The 24,882-nt window shown below is 37.0% G+C and overlaps 1 protein-coding gene across 1 annotated transcript in view; it reads left to right on the top strand.

Annotated features, from left to right (window-relative positions):
- GABBR2 (gamma-aminobutyric acid type B receptor subunit 2) overlaps positions 1 to 24,882 on the top strand; it is a gene marked incomplete at both ends in the record, with an annotated part of 486,339 nt that overhangs the window by 334,589 nt on the left and 126,868 nt on the right. The window contains 2 exons of the mRNA XM_080339746.1: positions 2,963 to 3,070; positions 17,411 to 17,533. Coding sequence (XP_080195872.1) covers positions 2,963 to 3,070; positions 17,411 to 17,533 — 231 coding nt within the window. The remainder of the gene's footprint in view (positions 1 to 2,962; positions 3,071 to 17,410; positions 17,534 to 24,882) is intronic.

Here is a 24,882-nt window from a genome sequence, read left to right as displayed (position 1 = left end):
GAAAAGAAATGCTCCTACCAGATGTAAGGAGAATCTTTTTCATAAATGCAGTGACTCTTTAGCTGAACCTTGCAACATTTGTTTAAATACCTTAGAACATTTATTTACATTAATATTTGACAAAGGTGGGGGGTTGTTTGTTTTGAATAAACATCATATCTGTTCCGAGTCTGGAAAATGACCCAGAATTGTCTGTTTCTTTGTGGAGACACTTTCAGTGTTTGGTGGTCATCAAGTGCATTGTCCACTAAATAAAGGATATATAGCTTTTTCAGTTGTCACATGAAATGCACCTGTAAAAGCTTCTATCAAGTAATTTAGTAATTTATAAAAAGCACAAATTCAAATAATGGGTGCATATATAGTAATTTCAAAAATAGACCCTAAACCAAAATATTGTAGGAAGTAGAAATAAAAGAGAACTAAGAAACTGCATTTTAGCATCTGCATAGATATACTTGATTGGTGTGTATCAAACAATATTACCTCCTTTAACACTTGTGAATTGTCTTTCAATGAAAGAAAACAAAAAGGTTGTAGGAGATATGCTATTAGTCAAAATAGCTTATTCAAAAAAAGAAGTAACCAAGAAATATAAGCAGATAGTTTAAGATATATCCTAAAATTCAGTGAAGGCTTGAGGAATTTCCTAATGACCTAACCTTTTAGGAAAAAGGTAAACTGTAGCTATTTTTGCAAATTATCCTTCTATAGGAGTGTAGGAGTGTTTTAAGGTTTTGTGTCTAGTTGGGAGTAGGGATTTGAACACAAGTTTCCCATCTTCTAAGGAGGGTCCTTTCCTGTTTGTTTGGTGGGTACCTGGGGGAGGATGATCTTCCTCAGCTTCTTCTGTCAAAACTCATCATTAAAAACTTCCAACATGGAAGAATTAATAATTTATTGTGTAACATCATGGTCATGCTCTCCAATTATCAGTGTTATTTTTATCATGTTCTTTCAAATCAGTGGCATTTGGAGGTAAAATACATTTAAGAATATGAATGGGCAGATATATGAATTTCAGAGGCTTTTGCCGTTTTCTAAATTTTTCATTCTGCTGGCTGCATTAATGAATTATAGCAGACAAATTCGAGGTCATTTTCTTCAAAATTAAAAATTTATTTTCATCTGAAACTTACTATCTCATTCTTAGCAACAGCAATCTCATTTTGGCAAAATCTATGTTTAAGCTAGAATGCTTCCACTATAGCAAATAGTTATGTTATTCTAATTTGCACAATCCAGATCAGGAATACATAAAACTTTTTAACCCAAACGTGCTAGAAATAACATTTTTTCTGAATATCTGGTTACAAACATATTATGAGTATAATTGAATTTATTACTGTTCCCAAGAGCCAATTACTGTTTTATTGAGAACAAAACAGAGTCTTATTAGAGACATGGAAATACCATGTATCTGTTTGCCAAATATATCACGAAACGGTACACAAAAGAGCTGAATACTTATTAATAGCAGCAGAAAGATTGAATGCTAAGTGTAGTTATCACAGCCTAATTGATGTGAAGTCAAAAAAAGAAATAACTGGCTAATATGAACATGTTGATATGAAACGTATTTTTCAAATCCTTCAGAATTGATCTAACAGTGGTTTTACTGAAGTTATTAGCATAATGTATGGTAATGGATAATGATCAAAGACTTGCAAATATATAAAGTATATAAGGTAAAAATAATACTTTGCTGACTTAAATATCTTTTTTTTTTTTTTTTAATGGGTTTCTTTTTCATTACTACATTCAAGAATGTCACAAAGTGGTTTGAATCTAATTGCAGTTGGTTTACTGGTTTTATTATTGTCAAGGTTAACCAGCAATCAGTGAACACCAGTGTTCAGTGTCAGCAATGCAACAGAAAACCCACAATATTAGATGCTAATAGTATGTTAATATATATATATATACAAATATCTAAATGGTTTTCTACACTTAATTGCAATATTTTCTAATAAGTGCACATGCCAAATTCGATGGAAACACCTCCCGCTCACAAGACACAGGGGTTACCAGCACAGCCTTTCTTCTGGGGCTGCAGGTTTCCCTATACACACCCATCCTCTAAGGAGATATGGGTTCCCTACCTGGTAATACCCTTGCCAGTGAGAGAGCAACCTCCAAGTTCACACTTGCACACTTCAAGTGTGTGTCCCACAGTGTTACCTGGTTTTGGGCATATGCCCTCTTAGACCCTGAAGAGTTTGGAGGGGAAGCAGTATGAAGAGCAGTTAAAATCACTTGGGCTGCTCAGCCTGGAGGAGGCTGATTGGAGACCTCCTCATGGTCTACAGCTTCTTCACAAAGGGAAACTGACCATCTGCATTTTCTTAGACCCACATTGTGGGTATTATCTTTGATTAAGTTTTGGTCCCCAAGGCCTGCCCACCAAGGCTATGTTCCTGTCTTGCCATTTTTCCCTATATGATAATTTTAATGTCAGTTTTTCTTATCTTTCCAGAATGCTCAGGGTCTGCACTAAGTGATGCATACCTCAAGTAGTACAATTTCCACTTAATTAGTCTGAGTAACGTCTCTACTTCTCTGTTAATTTTTGTTCAAAATGTTGCTGTTAATATTAGTTCCTTGTTTAGTTTTTATTGTCTCAGTCTCTTGTTTTCCTCCACTAGTTCCTTCCTGTGCCTGCACAGAACAAAATAAAAGTGAAAAAAATGCACAATTTTGTAACTGTGTTATGTATCTGTATACAGAAAAGACTGTTAATTCAGCATCCAGATCTATTGTACTTGGAGAGGGGATGGAGAGAAGAGAAAAAAAGGCAAGAAAGCAATGAATGAGACAATTCTGAAATGTCAACATTTTTGTGAAGTTCTTTGAATATTTTTTCTCAAGATCTTGAGAAAAAAAGTGGGTGAAATTATGATATCCACATTGTCTACTTAAAATTAAATGGCTTTGTCTTTTTTTTATATATATATATTTTTAGGTTCGAACATGGATTCTTATAGTGGGATACACAACTGCATTTGGAGCAATGTTTGCAAAAACGTGGAGAGTTCATGCAATTTTCAAAAATGTAAAAATGAAGAAAAAGGTGAGGGGAAGTAAATGATTTTTTTTGTTGCTCTGTTAATATAATTTTCTAACTGTTTTGCTACCTTTCCTCGATGGCCATACTTGAGTTGACTCTGTTCAAAGATCTTAAATGGTTCGATATAGGGGCTTTCTTGATCTCATTGTCAGTCTCTGAGAGCTGGAGTCAAGCAACAGCCCTTCACTCTTTTTAATGAGACATAGTGGAGAAAGTTGTAGAAGTGTATTTGGATCCTCACACTTATTTAGTATGTTGCTTCAGCATCCAGAGTCTCTTTCTGGTAGATTCACAGCTGTTACGAAATGTGCCCTGTATGTGTCTGTTTGGCCTACAGGTATTACAGAGAAGTTTCTGATGTGTTGGTAGGAGAAAGCAAAAGACAGTGCTGCTTATACAGGTTTTTATTTCTAATTTGGACTGAAATTGCATAAGCTTACCCCAAGACTGATTGGAACTGAACCACAGTGATCGTCTCTGGCATTTTTGGTACAGAACATTTTCTGTAAACAATTAGGCTCAGCTTAGGAGTAATATAACAATTGGAGCTTCTTTTCACATGAGTGCTTTTAATCAGATGGTTTTATTTTATAATGGGAAAACTGGTGAATGGAAATAATTTTGATGGGAAAAAAAATAAGAGAAATGTGCATGAAAGAGAAAAAAATAAATTTTATAGAGTGAGAAGCAGTGCCAAATGCAGTTTCTATATGCAGATGAATAGGTTTATTCTAAGAAGTGGTAGAGTAATTTACACCCCAAATATGTAGAACAATATTCCAAACCTTCATCAGATTCCTCTGGTTTTTTTCCCTCTATGTGGGTTCATGGAAGAGCTGGGGGTTTTTGTGGATTTTATTTGATTGTTTGTTTGGGGGTTTTTGTTTGTTGGGGGGGGGAGTGGTTGGTTGGTTGTGGGCTTTTTGTTTGTTTTCTTTTGAATAGTTGGTTGGTTTTGGTTTTTTTAATCTATGTTATTGTTTCTACAGTTGCAACATGTAGGGAATTGCTGCCATCACATGATACACCTATCCCTAAAAAGATTTGGCCTTTAGATAGACAGAGTTGACTTGGTTTCTGAGAGGACTTTTGTCTTAGGTTATGAAGGAAATACATTCCATGGCTGGAACTGGACCTAGAACTCTGGCACCTTAACATTACAGCCACATAGTCCTTCCCTCTACTTTTCAGCCATGTCAGGTTTGCTTAAATATTTTTTAATTAAATCGCAAACATCATTACATGTAAAAAAAAAAATAATGAATGCTGAATAACAGATCTCTTAAAATCAAGTAAAATTATAAGAAATTTCTGTACCAGAAATGGGATATTCTGGATGGAGGGAAGTGGAGACCACCCTTTCTGCACCTGTGCAAAGAGCCCGCTATGATGTATCAGTTTATGCTGCCAGAATCCAGTAAATATTTTTCAAGGATCTTAGACTTCCTATATTACAGACTTTTTACTCAAAGACTGTTTTACCTTCCTGAAAAATTAAGTTTTATATTGCAAAGATGTTTTCAGCTGTAATGGTACAAAACTTTGCAAATTGATGGAGTTACACAAGGTGACACTAGTGTAATACTTGAAAGTATTTACTTAATAAACTTTATTATCTTCAGAATTTTATCATTTCTGCAATACAAACTATTCCAAATAGAAATTAACAAGTACTTTAACAGACTGCCACTAGGTATTTGCCTTATTGTTTTTTAGAAAACATTTAATTTTATGGCTTCGAGTTGCTCTTCAATATTAAATTTCATAGTCTATTAATTAAACATAATCCTCAAATTCTATGTAGTGTCTGTTCTCCAACAGGCCCATCAACAACTGCAAATTGCAATTGCTTATTCACAGCTGGATGTTAAAAATGGTTTAAGATCAGTTAAAAAGACACTGACCAGTATAATGGCAATAAACTTTGAGACATCTGGATGCTGACCAATGAGATGCTCCACTCTACATGATACTGGAAATGTCAAGGCTATTAGGGCACCTTATTCAATGTTCTGGAATTGAGTAAATAACGCATTTTGCTCTGTAAACTTTAAAGGATGGCTGTTGCACAGAATTATCTTGGTTTGCTTTATTTGGATATCCCATTCCTGAGTATAAGCATGAATCATAGAAGACAACAGTTTTCTTAAAGCAAAACAAATTAGCTATCCATGATAAATGTTTACTAAGTATACATTTTCTCCTTTGATTTGCCCAGGCAGAAAAAATTCTTTTTAAGAGTTGATTGAAAAGCTGAAAAATGTGGCATTCTTTACTTATGTCTTTATAGAACAACATTTCCATTTTCAGTAGATGTAGTTTACAGGCAAAGCATTTTGCATGTATGGAAGCACAGACAGTAGAAATTTTCACAAACAATACCAAAAGTGACAAATAAACGAAGGTAGTGCTACAGGAAAAAGAACATTAATGTTTTTCGAATTAGCTGTGTCATGACAGAGCAGACTGGCATTTCAATACGAGAAGAACAAAATTCCACAATTATATAAGTACTGTGGATCCTATTCATCTGTGGACGCTTCAGTTTCCACCTGCATATGACAGTAAAAACTGCCATTTATTTATATCACTTTTGCCTACCATCCTGGATATTTTCATCAGAAAAATTTTCCGAACAGTGAAAAATATTGGTGCATTAATTTGACGGAAGTGAGTATTAAGTAAAGCAGAGAACAGAATGAGTCAATCTCTTTACCTTCACCCAAAACGTTACTGGACACCTATCTTAATTGTACAACATAGCTTTGTGAAAAGATGAGTGGATTTCTCTCTCCTTGTGAGAAAATGTATAGGATTTTAAATAATAGTACAATATAGCCCCATTTTAGTGCAGTGAAGAGTAGGACTAAATTATGTAGGATGTCTTGAATTATGTGAAGATTTTTGTTAACTTTAGTTTACAAACCTCTCACAATTCTCTTATCTTCACCCATTTATATATGTAGTCCTTTGTTATTGGAAAAAATAAGCAATAACATTCATGATACGCTCCTCCTGCTATCAAAGTGCTAACTGACAAATTTTGCAAGATCATTGCGATCTTTGATCTTGATAGGGCTCAAAGGAAACAAATTAAAAATGCATTAATTTTAGCTGGATCTGAAACAGAGGGGTGCAAGGGAATCAATTTTTATCAAATGGAAATTAGAAAATCCATAGGGAGAAATAAATTATTTTTGAGTGTTAAAGAGGTTAGTGGAGATAATGGAAAGTAGAATAGAATTAGTATTAAAAACAACTGGAACACTTGTAATTGAGGTGCAAATCCGGTTTTGATACATCTCCTTTCTGTTGGTTTGGGCAGTAGGATATCTTCTGCTTTGTGAGAGGTGAGGCCTGCTTTTCTGTTTCTCTGGCTAGCAGAGGAGGACTGGCAGGAGATGAGAGGAGGGAGCGAAGAATGTGGCAGGAGAGCAGGTGGTGTCCCAGGGAAGCTTTAGTTAGCTGAACCATTTGAAGAAGCAAGCCCTTCTGATGAAATGTAGACGATTGGGAAGCTGTCCTTTTTAATGGAAGCTGCACTGTCTTAGATTTTAGAGGACATTAAAGCAGTCCTGTATAGTGACTGCTCCTGCACAACTCCAGTATGCCGAAATAAGGACCATTCACTTTTGACAAGTACCAAATAGTAACAAATTTAAAGCAGTGTTTTTTAAAGCTTCCATAAACTTTATATATTCTGCTCCTACAAAGACAAGTATTTGACTGTCTGTGGGTGAATACAATAAAGCATGATGATTTGGGTCACAATGTTGCTTGTTGCAGTTCATATATGAAAGTACGATACTTCTTGGTTGACGTCACTACGATAGACTTGTTTTACCCATAACAGTACAATCTGGCTCAGTCCATTTGTACTTAATCCTGTAACTGTGACATCAGGAGAGGGATGATTTATGTTTAACTTTCACTGAAAATATTGTCAGTGTACTCAGTTATTACTACCACCGTAGGCTTCTGGTGGCATATATCTTTATGTTGACAATGTTGTTACAAGGTAAATACAGAAATAATGGCAGAAGAGATGAATAACAGCATCTTTTTTTAAGACTTCTGCTGCTATCATTTTGCCAACATCATTCTACTCATTGATGATATTTCATAACATTTTCTCTGTTCTAAGTTTACTGTGTGGCTGTAGAGTTTCCACAGATGAGAAAGGGTTAAAGAGCTTAAGAAGTATTGAGAAAAGATACTGGTACTATTACAAGGTTAGAAACCTACAACCAACCACAACAGAGAAAAATGACTTACCAGACTTAGCTATGCCTCTTAGGCTGCAGTCTGGCAAATGTATTTTCTTATATTCAGCCTACTAAATTCTTAAAAGACTTATGAAAATATGTGAGGTTGAGAGGTAGGGAACAGGGAAGAGGCCGAGAGTGAGAAACTGGGTTAGTTTCTAAGGGCTTCAGAGGGAAAGGGAGCCTCTCCAGACAAATATCATAGGGAAAAGCTTGGGATAACAAACTGGGAGAAGGAGTTGAGAAGGGAGACTGAATTTGGATAAGAATTCCCTGGGAGTTTAAAATGATATTGAGAGGCAGAAAAGAGTTGAATAGGGCAGGGAGGGATGTAAGAAGTGGTGAAGAAAGCTGAATGTGGGGAAATACAGAGTCCAAGTTTGAGATTCGTGGCAATCTCCAGTTGAATGACTAGATCTGGTTTAAAATAAGATTAAGATTGAAATGTAGAGGTAGTCTGGCAGGACTGAAAAGTAGGGACATGGACTGGGAAAGGAACATGGGAGTGGAAAAGGAGTAAGAGGCAAGAAAAAGTCGAAATTAGAAGTGGTTGGAATGGTGGCACAGAAGCATGAGCAGAGTATAAAAACCAAACACAGGATTTTAGAGTTTCACTGTTCTTTTTTCTATTACTATGTATCTGTAAAACCTACAGGTAATATATGTGCCTTGTCTAACTGTTATGCTGTTTTACAACTCATGGCAGCTTCTAGTTACTCTTTTAGCTCAAGCTGATGAGGTGTGCAAAGATCTAAATGTTCCTTTTGCTGATACGTGCAGCTCTCTCTAAAATTGAATTCTCTTTCTTTCCATTTTCTTTGAAAAGAATGGGCTCATGAAAATGTTAAAAGGCTTATGTTGTGGCTAAAAAGTCAATAATTGAAAACCTACAGCTTGCTGGGATCTCTACAATGTACATTTGTTCCCCCATGTGCATTATTAGGACACCGGTGCAGCCATAGTTTTCTACAGAACGCCAGTGTCATGGCAGACACAGTGAGTCTGCTCTAGGCATGCAATAGCACTTTATGTTAAAAGAGACAGTTTCTATTTCAGTGTTTTTCACTTAAACCAGAAAAAAATGCATGACAAAAACGCAGGAGTTTAGAGAAAGGTAGTCTCATGTATAAGACAGCTAAGTGCTAACATGAAGAAAAATAATTAATTGCCAGAATTATTTGTTATGCTTTAGAAAACTTTCTGAGCACAGTTTTCAGAAAAAAAAAAAGATAGCACTTGTTTTTAAGAAACAAGTTTATTCCCTGAGTGAAGCAGAGCAGGAATTCTCAAACTTTTTAGCTCGTTGCCTTGCCACTCCATTTTTTAACCCGAATTTGGCCACCCTACCTCCCTAATTCGTATACTTAATGGCCTATAAACTGTGATGCACTAAAGACTGGGAAGAGCAAGAGACCATCCATGCTCTTTCTGGGGAGTGGGGCAGTGGGTTGCTCTGAGCTGCACCTGGTCCTGACCCCCCCAGTTGGGGTGGGCAACAGCTGCCTGTGTGTCCTGGTGGGGAAAATATAATAATAATAATTAAAAAAAAAAATAAAATAAAATAAAAAAACTCCACAAAAACAAATTAAAAACCCCAGTACCACACAGAGAGAAGAAAGCAGCTGGACTCCACATGCTTATGAACTGATGTGCTGCTGCCTTCTCTTCGCACAACTTGTCTCTGTTCATTGCTATCCCTATGCCTCATTTGAAAACCTCTGCAAGAAAGTTTATAGGATGAGTGCAATCTCAACTTTTCTGTAGGTTTTTCAAGTCACTTATGGAATTTAGAATCTACTATAATCTACAGTCTTTCTCACAAAAGTCCTAAAGAGGTTTTTAAAAATATACTTGTGACCTTAATAATTTAAAAATGGATGAAGCAAAGTCTTTTGTATAATATTGACAAATGTTTTGGATCATGGCTTCACAGGCCACATCTTATTTACTCACTTAAATGCATTTATAGGTGTAGTTCTTTCTGTATTAACATAAATGTAGATCATATTACCTAATTATTTATTTCTGTAACTGCTACTATAAAATGTTTTCTCAGGTCAGGGTTCAGACTGTAAATATTTATCCATTTCCAAGACTTTTTTTTCAATCTAGCTAGTGCTTCTTGGGTGTATAGCAAAAAACTATATGCTGAATTCTCCATATTTCACTTAGTATATATGAGAGATCCTAAGTCTGAAAAGGGGATTTGTCAGAATCCAAAAATTTGCTTTGGGTAACCATACCAACAGCACAACAATCTATTAGGGGCCATCTGCTGAAAATGAGCCAGCATATGGATACCTAAAGAAACGTTCAGCTTTATTGTTCAGTCTTTGACAGTAAGAAAGAAGACAGCAGTGTGAAATTTGCTTATGTTTGGGATTTATTGTATTTCATTATGAATATTTATCACTGGACCAAGTAATCCATGATACTTACAGTGCAGTGTAAATTTTTCAGGTATAGATTAATGGCTTATTAACATACAGATATAGTACTTCCTAAAGCAATATAAGTAGAAACCAAATTATTTTATTACTTTTTTCCACAAATAGCTATAAATTTTAAGTCCAAAGCTTCAAAAATAGTCAGTGTAATTCTAGAATCCATATTTAGATGTAAAATAAGCATCTTGGGTATTTGTAAGAGCTGATCACCCAAAATGCCAGCCAGGGAACAATAGGAATCATATTTCTAAAATTTACATTCATATAAATATGGATCAGGGAGCTAAATCTCAAGCTCCTGTCACAGAAAGAAGTTGAGCTAATGAACTGTACATCTAGGAGAAAAATCTGCTTTTGAAGTCATTTATGTATGTAAATTTCTGGATGGTACAGTGTGATAAGGCTAAACCTCGGTAGCAACGGAAACAATGAGAACTCTGTGTGAAACGTAACTGCTCATAAACAACCATAATTTCTATGTATTATGAGACTAATAGATGACAGAGAAATAAAGAACATGGCGCTATATAGTATGAGGCAATTTATTCCTGAATAGCTTGAAATTAGATTGTAAATGCAATCAAGTGCATTGATGTCTCCAGCTATTTGGTAACAATGTGATGTGCTTTCCCACAGAATTGTTCATTAAAGAAAATATTAAAGTCTAGATATTTTAGTGTTATCTCAAACAAAATCAGAACATTTCTTCCAGACCATTCAAATCCTTTGTGCGCGTTTTGGGATCCCTTTTAGTGCTACAGATGAAAATTCACATCCCTATTAGAAATTTCTCCACTCTTATGGCCCGTGCAATCATGGACTCAGCAGATGCATTTCTCTCAAAGGTGAATGTGACCTTCTTTGTTGATGGGATAACCAGCTCAAGGCAGCATACTTATGAGCTTCACTTATAGTAGAGTGCAGAAGCTAACACAATGCTGAGGTCCATTCCTAAGACTGTTCTCCAAAACATTGTATAGCCAGAATGGTTGGTTCTAATGCTGTCAAGCTTGAGTTCTTTAGTGCTATTTTAGTTTTTAAGACTGTAGTGTTTTTCATTTCTGTCCTTTTAAGAGAGTTTTGTGAAACTAGCCATGTTATATCACTCTCTGTGCTCCTTAAGGCTGAATTAGCAATGTGAGTAAAACAATCATCTCTCCAATTCTCCAGTGCATTGTAGCCATGATTGAGGCTCAGGCTTTCAAAGATGAGGAATTCTGTAATTTCTTTAAGCTGTCGCTGATCCCGCCCCTTCTCTAACCTCTGTAAAATTTCTATCTTCTGCTCCCCCTAGGGAGCATTCCGCTAGGATGTTCTACCTGTCTTTTATATGACTTGGAAAAGGGGAAAGGTGTTTCTAAATGGATAGCTTCTCCTCGCAACAAGGTGTAGATTCAACACATCCGCATTTGCAGTGTAGTAACTGAGAGGGTGAGTCTGCCCAAAGATGCTCTACAATTATTCTGAGCATGAGTCAGCAAAGAGGACGTGTTCCAAAATGTGTTCTTCAGCAGGCTAGTGACTGTAGCTATTTAATTCTCAAACCCAAACTTTCTGGTTGTCTGCAATTGCCCATTATTTTGAATAGAACCACGCACTCCATTATCCTGGAAAGCAGTAAAAATCAAGTTCTCAGACTGCACAGGTCACAGTAGATCCTCACAATAGACAGATTTATTTTTTATCATTTATAAGTAGATATACAATTCTTTCATCAAAGTACCTCTAAGAGGGTAAAATGTCTTAAGCTTAGCTTTTTACTGGAAGTGACTTACTGGTCAAAAAAGCTTGCTACTACAAAACATGCTTTTTTAAATGTTGGCATTCACTCATTAAAACTAATGTAATTGCAGTGTGAAAAGTGTTCCCAATACTAATCATAAAACCTATTATAGGAAATGCTCATAATAGCTGTTGAAAAAACATTGTGGAGTTATTCGGAACAAGTGCATAATATGTTTTCAATAGTCCTTTTTTTGCATTCCATTACACAATAGAAATAAAGAATGTGTTACAGAATAGTCCTTTAAAATATTAATGACTTTAATAAATCAAAGATAAATATCACCCTTGGCCCACGTATGGCAAAGTTCACCTATGTATATCTGACTCTGCATCATCATCCTCATGGCACCATCCCACCTCTACTACCCCACTAAATATAGAGAATCAACCCTAAGTTGTTTCCCAGTTAATCATACTGGGAGAAATAAAAGGGTAGTTTATGCAATGGAGAGAATATACTGAAGGCAAGTTTAGGACTAGTTTTATGGTCAGCTATGCAGTCTTTATCATTTTTTCCCCCACATTTTTTTTCTTTCCCCTCCAGTTCAGAGGGAGGACTCCTATCAGCATTATTTCTGTATGTACCAGTGAGAGGAACATTGAGTTTCAGCTTTCTGAGGGCTTCAATAATTGCTGTCAGTGTTATTCATTTAAGGTAATAAGGTCTAGGAAGCTTCACAGAGGGATCCTTTAAAGAGAGTTTCTCTCTACAGATTCCATCCCAGAAGTCTGGGGAAGGGACAGCTGAAAAAAAACGATGCCGAATAGCATTAAGTGTTTTTCCAGATGATGCCAGAAGGCAAGTGACAGATCTGTCGGCTAGACGAGAAGGGATCGATCTACATAAGAGAAACAATAAGAATTGCCATCTTAAACAGAAAAAAAATCTAAATTTTCAAGGAAAAAATGAAATATATATTTATCTCAGAATCTATAAATGGGTACAAAAGTACTCCCAGCCTTGCTGTGCTTCTATGAATTCAGTGAACTAAAACCAAAACAAAACACAAACAAACCAAACCCAAACCCAAACCAAACCAACCAGCCAACAACAAAGAAAAACAACACCAAGATTTAGCTAATAGATAAGAAAGTAACTCTCAAAAAGACACAGGAGGAAGCAAACTATTCAATCCACGCTGGAAAGCTGTTTGTGGAACTCAGAGAATACAAAGCTAATGTTGCACCCTGGAGAAGAGATTAAGTGATACATAAGACCCTTGTGCTTCGTTAAGAACAGAGTTCAGATTTAAGGTCCATATCATATACATTTTCGGAGTTGGTTCCTAATAAGGTAAGAAATAACAAAAAGTTTGCCTTAGCCCTAACTACAAAAAGCAAGCCTAATGTTTAATTACTGTTGTTTGCCAAATTGCCAGGTGATCCCATAAACTGGTTGAGAATAGGGTTCTGCAGGGCACAGTGGATGTGCATTAGAAGCAAATGGAAAACAAAACGAAACAAAACCGTGTGTGAAATAGTAACCAAATGGACAGTTGAAGTTGTTGTGGCAGGTAGTACAGCCTGTGACAGTTCCAGAAAATCCTTAAGAGTTTCTTGAGAATAAACTTCATCCTAGAGCTTTAGAAAGATTTTATATCTCCTATGATCAGACCACAAGGTCCGTGGAAGATAAGGACTTTGATATTGAACTTGTCTTCAGGGTCACATGTTTTCAGAAAAAAAATAAATTATTTTCTTACACAGTGATGTTGCTGAGAAGAAAATGCCCTAACAGTTGCTGTTCTGAGTGGATTTGTTTTGAGGACAGACAGTTTCATATCCAGATATATAGTCCAGACTGGTAGCAATGGCATTTATAACAGTGGGCAGATCTGCCAGGATGAGACAGATTCACCTATCCAGTCGCAGATGGTAGAAAATATTACTCACAGATGCTGCTGTATGAGAGCTTGGCTTCAGCAAGGAGTCAGGAACGCTCACAGAAATGGATTTTATTAGCTACTGTGCATTTCTCCCAAGGCTGATTTACTGTGTGCTAGAAGGAGGATGTAAAAGGGAAAAAATAAAAATCTTTCTCTGAAAGAATTATATATTTGATTTTAAGGAGCTTCAGTTGCTCATGACTTTCTTTTGTCAGACCGAGAAATTGTTGGATTCACAAGATCTGAGTCAAGACTCCTTCAGTGCATCTGGTGTTTCCCAGGGAGTGAACGTACTGAACTTGAGGAGTGCGGGTGGGTGGGAGTGATGGCTGGAAAGAGGGAAAGCTGGGCTTCCCGCAGGTGGAGGGGGATGGATCAGCAAGCCTTTTGGAATTGCTGCTGCTGATACATGAACAGTGTTTCTCAGAGTAGACTTATGTTAGGACAAACTGCTAATACCTGACAGAAAACTCATCGGATCTCAGCATCTCATTTGGAAAGGCTTGTGCCTTGGTGAAGAGTTCTGCTTCAGAGCTGCGTTGCTGCTGTGTTGCCAAGAATAGACCTCAGCAGGGTCACAATGGGTGTGCGAGGCAGATTCAGGAGCCCTGGTTTAACCCGCTCACCCTGCACACAGCATCAGTAGCTCTGTGTTTTACAGAGCTCATTGCAGCAGTGCATATCCCTTCCTCGGGTCATCTTATGGGCTTTCTTTTGCTTGCCTTCCTCCTTTCTGTCTGGCAGGAGTAAGGGATGAATAATACCTGCTGCCAGTGACAGCTGCTGTTTTGCACCTCTCCCCTTCTGTGCAGAAAAGGGCCATTCGAAATGTAACGCAGGAAAAAATGCGCCAAGAGGCGTCTAAGGAAGAGCTACACTGTTCACTGGATTTCTGCTTTTATTTGTTCTAGTAATTGCCTGCCCAAAAGAAAAGGTTACTAAACTTATATGTGAACTAAAATATGGATGTTGACCTGCAGTAGTGCAAGGAAGGGCAGTTAACAACATGATCCTGCATATGAAGTGTTAAAATGAGCTTGCTTTTGACCTTGTCAGTTAGTGGTTTATCAGTATTATTGCTTTTAATAATATCCTTTCACTCTTTTGCTTTTGACGTTGCTGTAGCACCTTGATTAATATTTACTAGGTGTTGGTAAATCTGCATCTAATACAACCCTCCTTTCAGTATCAATATAGTCCATATAAATTTAGAATACAGTGGCTAATTGTCTCCTGTTTATTTGTCCCAGGTAAAATGTTCACTATTTTCATTAGAAAGGTAGGGCATCATTACTGATGTTTTTGGTGTTTTTTACAAGGAAATTTTAGGGTTCAGTAGAGTAAACATTTCCAAGAGATTCTTTTCATGTAGCTTTAAGTTTCTCAAATGCATATTTTTTACTTAAGTTAATTGTCTTCACACCCTCATGGGGGGGATAGGGCAGGAGGGAGGGACACATTTTAGAACATTAACTTCTCTGATCCTAAATTGTACCCAAGATAGGTCGGATGATTTGTCCTTTGAAGGTTTCTGTCTCTGCCCACTGGCTGCTGAGAGAGGCTAGACACATAATGCTTAAACAGCCAACTTGAATAAAATAAATCTCATCAGTTAAAAAGGAAGACCAACCAAAATATGCTAGTAAAAGAAATTGCCTAGTCACTTAAGAGGGAGAAAAATTAATTGGGCTTGAGGTATCTAAATTTCTTCTCTTTGGATTTGATTCCCCATGTTTTTCTCTCCTATGTCTCTGCTCATACTAGGAGCTGCACTTGGTGTGTTTCACCCAAGTCATGTTTAGAGGCATTCAAAAAGAGATTAAAAATGCATGGGTTTTTTTCTACAAAGAGCAACCTCAGTAATTAGCAGTCCTTTTTCAGCTTTGATTGTAACTTGCTAAATGACTGAAAGGTTAGGCATAGTTCTGTTTTCCTAAAGAATGCAAGGGACCAAGCTGTGTCTGAGAATCTCTGCTTAATATCTGCTTTCCTTTCGGCCTAATGAGGAAACACATTGCAACAGTTCCCTCTGCACCTCCCACCAAGACACCTTTTCATCATTTTCATCATTTTCTGGTCCTTTATGATGATGGGAGTTGCACAAATTTAAATAACTAGTCTCAGGAAATGAAAATAATGCATCAAGTCCTTTAAGTCATTCTGATTTCTAGCCGTAGTTCTATACTTAGTTTACTCCGAATGATTTATAATATAAAATAAACTAGCAGACCAGCTGAGAGTGGTGCACAATATTGCAGAAACGTTCCTCTTACATGATTTCAAATTGTATTCATTTTTATCATTTCTTTAAGCTTAATAGGAATTCAATGCAAATACAATTTATTCTAGGCAGGAGTACCAGCCTTGCCTGTATTAAGATTAGCTGACACTTCTGGCTTTGTAATGCATTTTCAAAATCCTAACAAGTTTATCAAATTGCAGTGAAATAATCACAACTTTATTAAGCTGCTCAGGTTTAATATTTTTGAATATTTCATTTGGATTAAAACAACTGTTTCTGAGAATCAAAACTAGGCAAAAATCTGTGGTTTTGTCCATGTTAAAGCAATTTGGTAATATCTTTTGAATATTGGGCGAGTGTTCATTCATAATAGAGGTATATATGAATTTAAAAAAACCATAAACATAGGCACAAGAAGACTGACATAAAGTTAATTGAAGCCTGATACTTGAACATGTTTACAACTTTGCAGCTGAAATAATGTGTTTCAGTGTATTTATTTCTGTGTTGCTGTCTATGTAACAGTAGAAATAATATAGAGATTGCATGCAGTTATATGAAACTATAATACATGGTTTGGACTGTTCTTTTCATTAGCAAATCTAACTGGTTTTTTAACCTAAAATTCATACAAAATTAAAAACATGTTTTAAGTTGCATTTGCATAAAAGCCTCTAACTTCAGCAATATAGAAAAAATACATTTCATTTCTGCTCCCTGGGTAACAGAGGCAAATGTTGAACAGACACACAAAACACCTCAAAAATTAACTTAGCTTTTAATACCTTGCAAATGTGTTTTCCACATCCAAGAAGGTTATGAAAAAGTGAACACCGTAAATCTCAGTGAAAACTAAAATCCTTCTTGACTCTGCTGCTCTACAAGATGCAATTGTGTACACATATACAGCCACGTCGCAAGAAGAGCCAGAGGCCACGAATGCATTGCAAAGAGCAAGTTTTGGTTTAGTTACTTCTCTACTGAGGGATCTCCAAAGCCACACCTGAGGTCCCAGGCAGAGGTGACACAGGTGGGGATGCAGGTGCTGCTCAGTTCAGCCCTGCTGGAAGATCACTGGGCCTGCTGAGCTCACCTGTATTTCGGGGCTTCGGGTAGGCGCAGCCTCCCGCTCTTTCTCACAACAAAGCAGGAATCTCAGACATAGCGATAAGGTGTCTAGAGTTTCTAACAGGCCCATGTTATCTAACACAGAGGTTCTACTCACAAACACACAAGGTCAGTAGAACAATTAGTGTATGTGCTTTTTCTACAGACACGTGCAAGTCACTTGAGCATATTTACATTTAACTAATCTCCTCACCAAATCTTACACCATATCCCCATACAGCAATGAACATTTTTCCACATTTGCATACAGCAACACAATTGTGGCATGCTAGAATATATTTTTTCATTTTCCAGGAGTTAACGTTAGACCTGGACTTCAATATTAATATTTAAGAGTCTTCCCAGTTTCCTTTTAGAAGTCAAAATGCACTTTAGGTACTTCTAATAAACATGAAACTAACTAAAATAATTTTGTTTCTTCTTGCTTTCATCTTTTTATATTTCTGAAAGTTTTCTTTGTTCATTGTTAAAAAACCTTTTTATTAGCAACCTATGTTTTTCTCCCTATATAGGAATAAAGCTGTACAGGGATCTATCTATGGCTCATGGGAATCTCTTCCCTTTTTTTTCCTTTTTTTTTGTCTCTCCAGATCATTAAAGACCAGAAGCTACTGGTGATAGTTGGAGGGATGCTACTGATTGATCTTTGCATCTTGATTTGCTGGCAGGTTGTGGATCCTTTGAGAAGGACAGTGGAAAAGTATAACATGGAGGTATGTCCTCAAGCCCAAGTAGTACTTCTGGTTGCATATCAGTATCTATAGCTTTCTGTAAGACCAAGCTAAAGATGCACCAGGTTATATGAAAGCAGATCAAGCTGTGTATTTGGGAGGAAGAAAGGTTCTGGTTTTTAAAAGCACATAGAAATGAAATTACTGCAACCAAAAGAAATTGTATCTGTAGTTGAAGGTGCCACGTTTGTGTCACTTGTGAGAGATTTTAGATGAAAGTGTAAACACAGGAGAGTCCTCTGCTAAGACTCTCTAGCAGTCTGTTGCAATAAATAATAGATTATCAAAACCCATTAGCAGATTTCAGCAAGAGCTTATTCAAGATAAATGCAGGAGAGGTCACTGCTTAGACTGCATTCTTTGTGGAGATGTTCAGGAATAATGTTACCTACTGCTATATTTGTTTTCAGTAATAGCATGTGCATACACACATACTGATGGTTCCTATTTTAATGTCATTCCCAGAAAGGTCATGCCAAGAGATTTTGACAGAGTGGAGGTAATAGCTTACTGTCTCTTGTAGAAATTTTCCAGCATTCTGGTAGGTTTCTAGACAAAGTGACAGCAAGAAACATGGTAGTAACAATGCAGAACTAGAAAAAAACTCTATCTGTATGCAGATTAGCAGTGTTTGAGAGTTTATTACTTCCAACATGGAAACTGATGATATCTGAGAACTACATAATATGATGACAATCTAGAATTGTTGCTCTGTTCTCCAATGCTTGGCAATCAGTATGAAAAAGAATGGTAGTTTTCTGATGTTAACATTTGCAAGAAAACAAGATCTTTTATACCATTGGTTTTACCTTGTTCTTACTTTGCAGTATGGCTCTGGAATTTTATTTGTAGAAGATTTTATTGTTTATTTGAATGTAATTTGTAGGAGATATTTTAGAATGATGCCTCCTAAACTGCACAGGGTGCCTTTTATGAAATTGCTTCAGAGTCTGAAAAGATACCTCTTGGTCATTCTCTAGAGTTTGAACTTTTTTTGTTTTTTAATGAGACTCTGCAGTTATTACAATTGTCAATAAAAAAATGAAAAATAGAACTGAAATTTGTCTTGTGGAGACACTTCTGCCGTATGTTTGTAGAGCTTGAAACAATAGCAGCTTGTCAATAGCCTTGTTTACTTCATTTCATTCCAACTGCATTGCAACTGATGTTTCAGTTATCAGTGTTCTTAACTGTTTCATTGCTGATATAAAACCGAATATAATATGATGAGTAGTAACAAAATCCAGCTGAAATAATGCTCATGTCAGTGCTGTGGGTGAACGAGTTAGACAGACTCTTACTTTTTTGCCTTATCAGAGGGAAGCCATAACTAAAGATCCTGATATCTCGTCTTAGCAGAATCACTCAAGTTACATTTCTGCAGACAGCAGCAGTAACTGTGAAGTTATCAAACCATAAATACCAGATGTTTGAAAAATAATGTTTATTCAAGTTTTAAATTACTGCAGTTTCCATCTGAACCTATCAGTGAATATTCTTTGGTCGTGTAATGTATACCACTAAAAACTTAGTGTGCTTGTTCCATGCTGAGTGCTGTGTAGACCATGAGGCTGCACATCAGTTGCCTGAACTTTGTATCAGAACTGGAATTCTCTGGGAACTATGTAAGCCCATGCAAACTCATATTCACTGAATGCACACACATGAATGTGTCATATTTTGAACACTCATCATAGAATTGATTTAAACTTGCTGTTATAGCTCTTTTGCTTTAGTTCTTTGCTAATACTGTAAGTTATGCACAGAATGTTTTCTTAAGCTAATGGATTTGGGGAGGGAAGGAAATGAAAGTATTATACAAGGAAATTAAAATACTGCACATATGTTTTTGTCTTATATAAGCAGTGAGGTGAACTGCAATTTGCTTTGCTGAAGCAGACCTCTTCAGGTCTCAGAAATTCCTTTGTAAAAGCAAATGACAATTGTCTGTGTCCTTTTTAAAAATTATTCTAGTTTGATTTTTTTTTTTTAAATAGGGTTTTTAAATGCATTCTGTAGTGGTACATTCTTTAGTAGAGCTTGCCTCAGCAGGTATTGTCTTTTGTGTGTTTGAAAAGTACTTACCACAAAGTAAACACTACTGGAAGCAAGTTTCTGTTTTATTTCAAGAATATTGTGTCACATATACTCATTGACCCACTTGCTTCTATGAAATCATTTTAAAGGAATATTTGGTCTCAGTTAAAATTGATCCAAGTGAGAGAGACTAGGCTCCAAACTTACGAATGCAATCAGTCATTCTTGCTAATGAACCCTTTGAGTGCTGTTTTAACTATGAATACTCATCAGCTTCCTATGTGAAAGTTCTGCATTTGGCCACTATCGGGTGGTCCTCTGTTAACTACATCTTCTTAAACATGTCAATCAAAGTAACCAAGATGAGGAGCCTAAAAACTGACACTGTCCTTTGTTGTTTGGCATTATTCACGAAATAGTTCATTTGAACACCAACAACAGCAAATTATCAAGGCCTTTTTAAAAATCCAGACTCCTTTTCTGTAACTGTTTGTAAAGTCAGGCTATCCATGCCTTAAAAGCTGAGGACAGGCAGTCCACATCTAAAAGCACAAAGGGATGAGAAGGTGCTTGTGGTGATTTTCTGTCTCTGACAGAAGGAAGAAATCAGGCGGGATATTTGGTCTGTCAAGTTTTCAGACTGGTCTCTGGCATCCTGACCCTAGATGTCAGGTTTCTTTGTGAAAAACACATCTCTGGCTGCTATAAGACATCATGGTAAAAGTTAATATAGTAAACTTTGCCAGATTCAGTCCAACCTGACTGAGCAGATACAGCTCTCAAGGACATAGGACTGCTACAGATTTGATGGAAACAGTCAACTGTATGGAGGAGAAGCTATGGTAGTTCATCTCTCCCTTAGAAGACAGTGTCAGAGTAAGTTTACCCCTCTGCCTAAAACAAAACATTATAAATGACCTGCTATAAGGGAGCTCTATGCTTAATTAGACACGAAGAATCCAGCCACAAGATGAAAGTACATAAGAAACCAGTTTGCTCTAATTTCAGTTGCTGACCAATACACCTGCACTGGAAGGAAACCATTCTCAAACAGCAAAATCCTTTTACAAAGTGGAATCTGTTCTCCATGTGCAATAGCCACATCATAATTCAATTACGTACCTATTACAGTTCAGTAAGTCTGTTTCTAGATATACATTCAAACTCACCTCTCCCTCCTAACACAATGGTGTAGCTTGAAATCCTCTGACTGGCTTGTCTTCTCCCAACACAAATATCTGTGACGCAGATTGCATCACTGGGGCTTTGGAAGGTAACCAATAATAATGTTTAATAAATATATTTATGAAATGTATTACTTGTAGACTAGGGGAAATGGACTAGCTTTTATAGTTCCTAAGGTGTACTAGACTCAAGAAAAGTAATACTTCACATACAAGATGCCAATATCTCTCCTAGAATTTTAAAACCTGCAGTAACCTTTGCATTCCTTGATATCTTAGTACCAGTTATGTAATTATCTTTGTGATGTTTCCTCTTATGCAACCATATGATATCATCATCAGTATTTAAAAATAGGCTTAATTCTGGTATACCAGTATTTAAAGTTTTACACTGAATTGTCCTGGGATGGTAATAAACATGAAAGGGGGGGGGGGGGGGGGGGGAAGGTGCCATTTTGGAAGATAGAGAAGAGAAAACCAAATGTGGAAACTAAAAATGTCCAACTTTATGTGAGGATGTTGCTGTAATAAAAACGTCCATTTGCAGGAAAGATTGAGTAGGCCGTGACAGTGGCTTTGTAGTGCAGTCTGTTAAAGAAAACTTGGAGTGAAGTCAGATTAACAAATTAATCATTTCAGTGAGTGAGGAAGAATACCTATGCATTCCAAGTGCTACTGGACACATACTACTAAGCCAGAAAGTCAGCTCTGACTGATATGTTGAGGGAGTCATAAACACTGCAAGAGCAAAAAATGCTTGTGCAAACTGGGCAAACATGCCTCTCAGACTAATTCACTTAGGAGCGGTGACTGCTTTGTAATTCAACAGAGAATCCACAAAGAGAGAATTAACCCTTGATTTCATTCTGAAGGGCATACATCTGTTCAAAAGTGTTGATAGCTGAAGGACTTTTCTGTGGCTGCAAATACATCATTCTTATCTTTGATAGCTTTGAAGAAGCAACAACCAAAAAAGATCAGTAGAGTGGTACTCAACGTCAGAAAGGGGAACAACATGAAACTGAGGAAGCCTCTTAAAGAGACACTAAAGAGGACACTGTAGAGTGTTAAATCTTTGCAGGTGGTCTAGACAGTATTAAGAATATCTTATGTGAGACACAGAGTAAATGCATGTCTCACATCAAGTAAGACTTGAAAAAGAAGAGACTCAGCATGACGAAACAGCAGGAGGCCATCCTTCAAAAACCAAAGTTGTATCCAAATGAGGAAAACTGAAGGGATCATAAAGTCTGGTAAGTTAAATGTAGAACACAATAAAGCAGTCTAAAAAAATTCTTGCAAAAGGCAAAAGAATGAATAATACATCTTTCTCTAAATATCAGTAGCAGGAAGTTTTCTAGGGAATCTTTGGGGACAATATTTAATCAGAATATGAGAGCATTACTTGCAGAAAACAAAGCCGTGTAGAATGGTTAAATGATTGCTTTGGTGCTGTGCTCAGCAAAATTCTTTTTAAAAGAGTTTGTGTAGATTACTACGCTAGAACCCTTCTGATGAACTGATTGAGGAGTGACTGGAGTTGCTGGTAGGAATAGCGAAACTGATCAGAAATAGATCAGTGGAGACAGATTATATTCACTTAGGCTTTCTAAAGCAATTCAAAGGAGTCATAGTCAAACTACTGACAACAGTATGTAATCATTAGCTCAGAACTGCTTTGATATCTGCATGAAAATTTGCAAATGTCTTGCCATGTTTTCAAGACAGAGTGGAAACAGCAAACTTGTAAGTTAATATCTGTAGCAGGCCAATTTATAAAAAATTATAATCAGGAAAAGAATTAGAAATAAATATGCTACATTGAGGAAGAGTTGACATGGCACTTGTAAGGAACAAATTATTCAAAAACTCAGTGAAGTCCTTTGAAGAATCCAGCAGGCATGTGAACAGAAGCTGACACAGCCTGCTGGGTCTCCAAAAAGGACTCAGCAATTTCTTTCATCAAAGGCTCTCATGAAAATGAAATAGCCATGGAATAAGAGAAAAGCCCTGAAATGGGTATAAAATTCCTTAGAACAAGGAAATAGAATTAAGAAACAAATAAAAGTTCATTTTCTGCAAAAGAGGGATGTGACCTGTAGTCTCCTTCAGGACAAGTGCCAGTCTCTGTACTGAGACCTGTGTTGTTCAATTGAAGAGGAAGTGAATGACAAGATGACAGAATTTTACTGGTTATAGTAAGTTATTTCAGAAAATAAAAACTAGGGCTGATTGTGAAGAATTCAGGTGAACACTGTGAAGATCAACATTAAGTGAAATGGTCCTTCCTGATTGCAGCTGCAACAAGAAACCTAGAGATTCTTCTTTGTTATGCAGTCTTGCTGATAAAGAGGAAGGCAAGATTTTAGATTTTGTTTTTAAGGTCTGCTGGAGGAAACCCATAAATAGACTAGGTAAATTCAGTACATTTTACATCTCTTTCAATAAGATAGAATAAGCCTGACTTAAAAAAATTACAACAGCCTGAGTTACTCATTCATATAACAAACCCAGAACAAAATCACAATGTTAGCTAGCTTGACACAACTCTGAGCACCCAGAGATGTTGAGTATATTTGAAGTAGATGGATGCAACTGCAACAAGACTGGAGGAATAAATGTTCTTGCTGGTATTTGATTGTCTTTTCTGTGAGACTGTTCCTAGTGCAGTACCTGAAGGAATGAATATTCCAGAGATATTATTTTGACTGTATGTGAATTCAACTGAATATATGATTCTAGAAGTTTCTCACAGTAGTAATGTCAGGCCACTGATAAGCGAGAGTTCTGTGAACATAACTAAGATGTGATATAAAGAAAACTCAGGAAGGAGTTCATATATTAGGTGAGAAAGAAAAGGATAAAAGTATGTCCAAGGTGAGTATGGTTATGTACCCTAATAAACTAGTTAACTAAAACCAGAGGCCACCAAATACAAAACTTTTCTTTACAACAGCCTTTTGTCTCATGAAATGTATTTGTCTCTACATTTTTAAGCAAAAGATACATGAAAATTGGGATTCGGCTGCACAGATATAGATCAAGTATAATTTTCACAGAAAATTTTACTTAAGTCCTTGATTAGATTCATAGAATCATAGAATAGTTTAGGTTGGAAAAGACCCTTAAAATCATCAAATCCAACAATTAACCTAGCACTGCCAAGTCCACCACTAAACCATGTCTCTAAGCACCACATCTACATGTCTTTTAAACACCTCTGGGGATGGTGACTCTACCACTTCCCTGGGCAGCCTGTTCCAGTGGAGGACAACACCCAAAATGAATAATTTTTTTCCTAATATCCAATTTCAACCTCCACTAGTGCAACTTGAGGCCATTTCCTCTTGTCCTTTCACTTCTTATCTGGGAGAAGAGACCTCACTACAGCCTCCTTTCAGATAGTTGTAAAGATCAATAAGGTCTCCCCTCAGCCTCCTTTTCTCCAGGCTCATCAACCCCAGTTCCCTCAGCTGCTCCTTATCAGACTTCTTCTCCTCTAGACCCTTCACCAGATTTTTCTCCAGACCCTTCACCAGCTTCATTGCTTTTGGAGACACTCCAGCATCTCAATGTTCTTCTTGTAGACAGGGGCACAAAACTGGACACAGGATTTGAAGTGCAGCCTCACCAGTGCTGAATACAGGGGGATGATGAATTCCCTAGTCATGCTTACCATGCTATTCCTGATACAAGCCAGGATGCTGTTGGTCTTCTTGGCCACCTGGGCACAATGCTGGCTCATATTCAGTCATCTGTCAATCAACACCCCCAGGTCCTTTTCCACCAGGCAGCTTTCCAGCCACTCTTCCTCAAGCCTGTAGCACTACCTGGGGTTGTTGTGACCCAAGTGCAGGACTCGTCACTTGGCCTTGTTGAACCTCATGCAATTACCCTCAGCCAGAGGTCCAGACGGTCCAAATCCCTCTGTGGAGTCCTCCTACCCTCCAGGAGATCAACACTTTCATCCAACTTGGTGTCATCTGCAATCTTACTGAGGGTGCACTCCATCCCCTCATGCAGATAATTTATAAAAATATTGAACAGAACTAGCCCTGATGCTGAACCCTGGGGAACACTATGTGTGCCTGGCCATCGACTGGATTTGAT

Source organism: Nesoenas mayeri (assembly GCF_963082525.1).
Source record: "Nesoenas mayeri genome assembly, chromosome: 2".
NCBI classification, from domain to species: domain Eukaryota; kingdom Metazoa; phylum Chordata; class Aves; order Columbiformes; family Columbidae; genus Nesoenas; species Nesoenas mayeri.
This window is presented reverse-complemented; position numbering and strand designations above follow the sequence as displayed.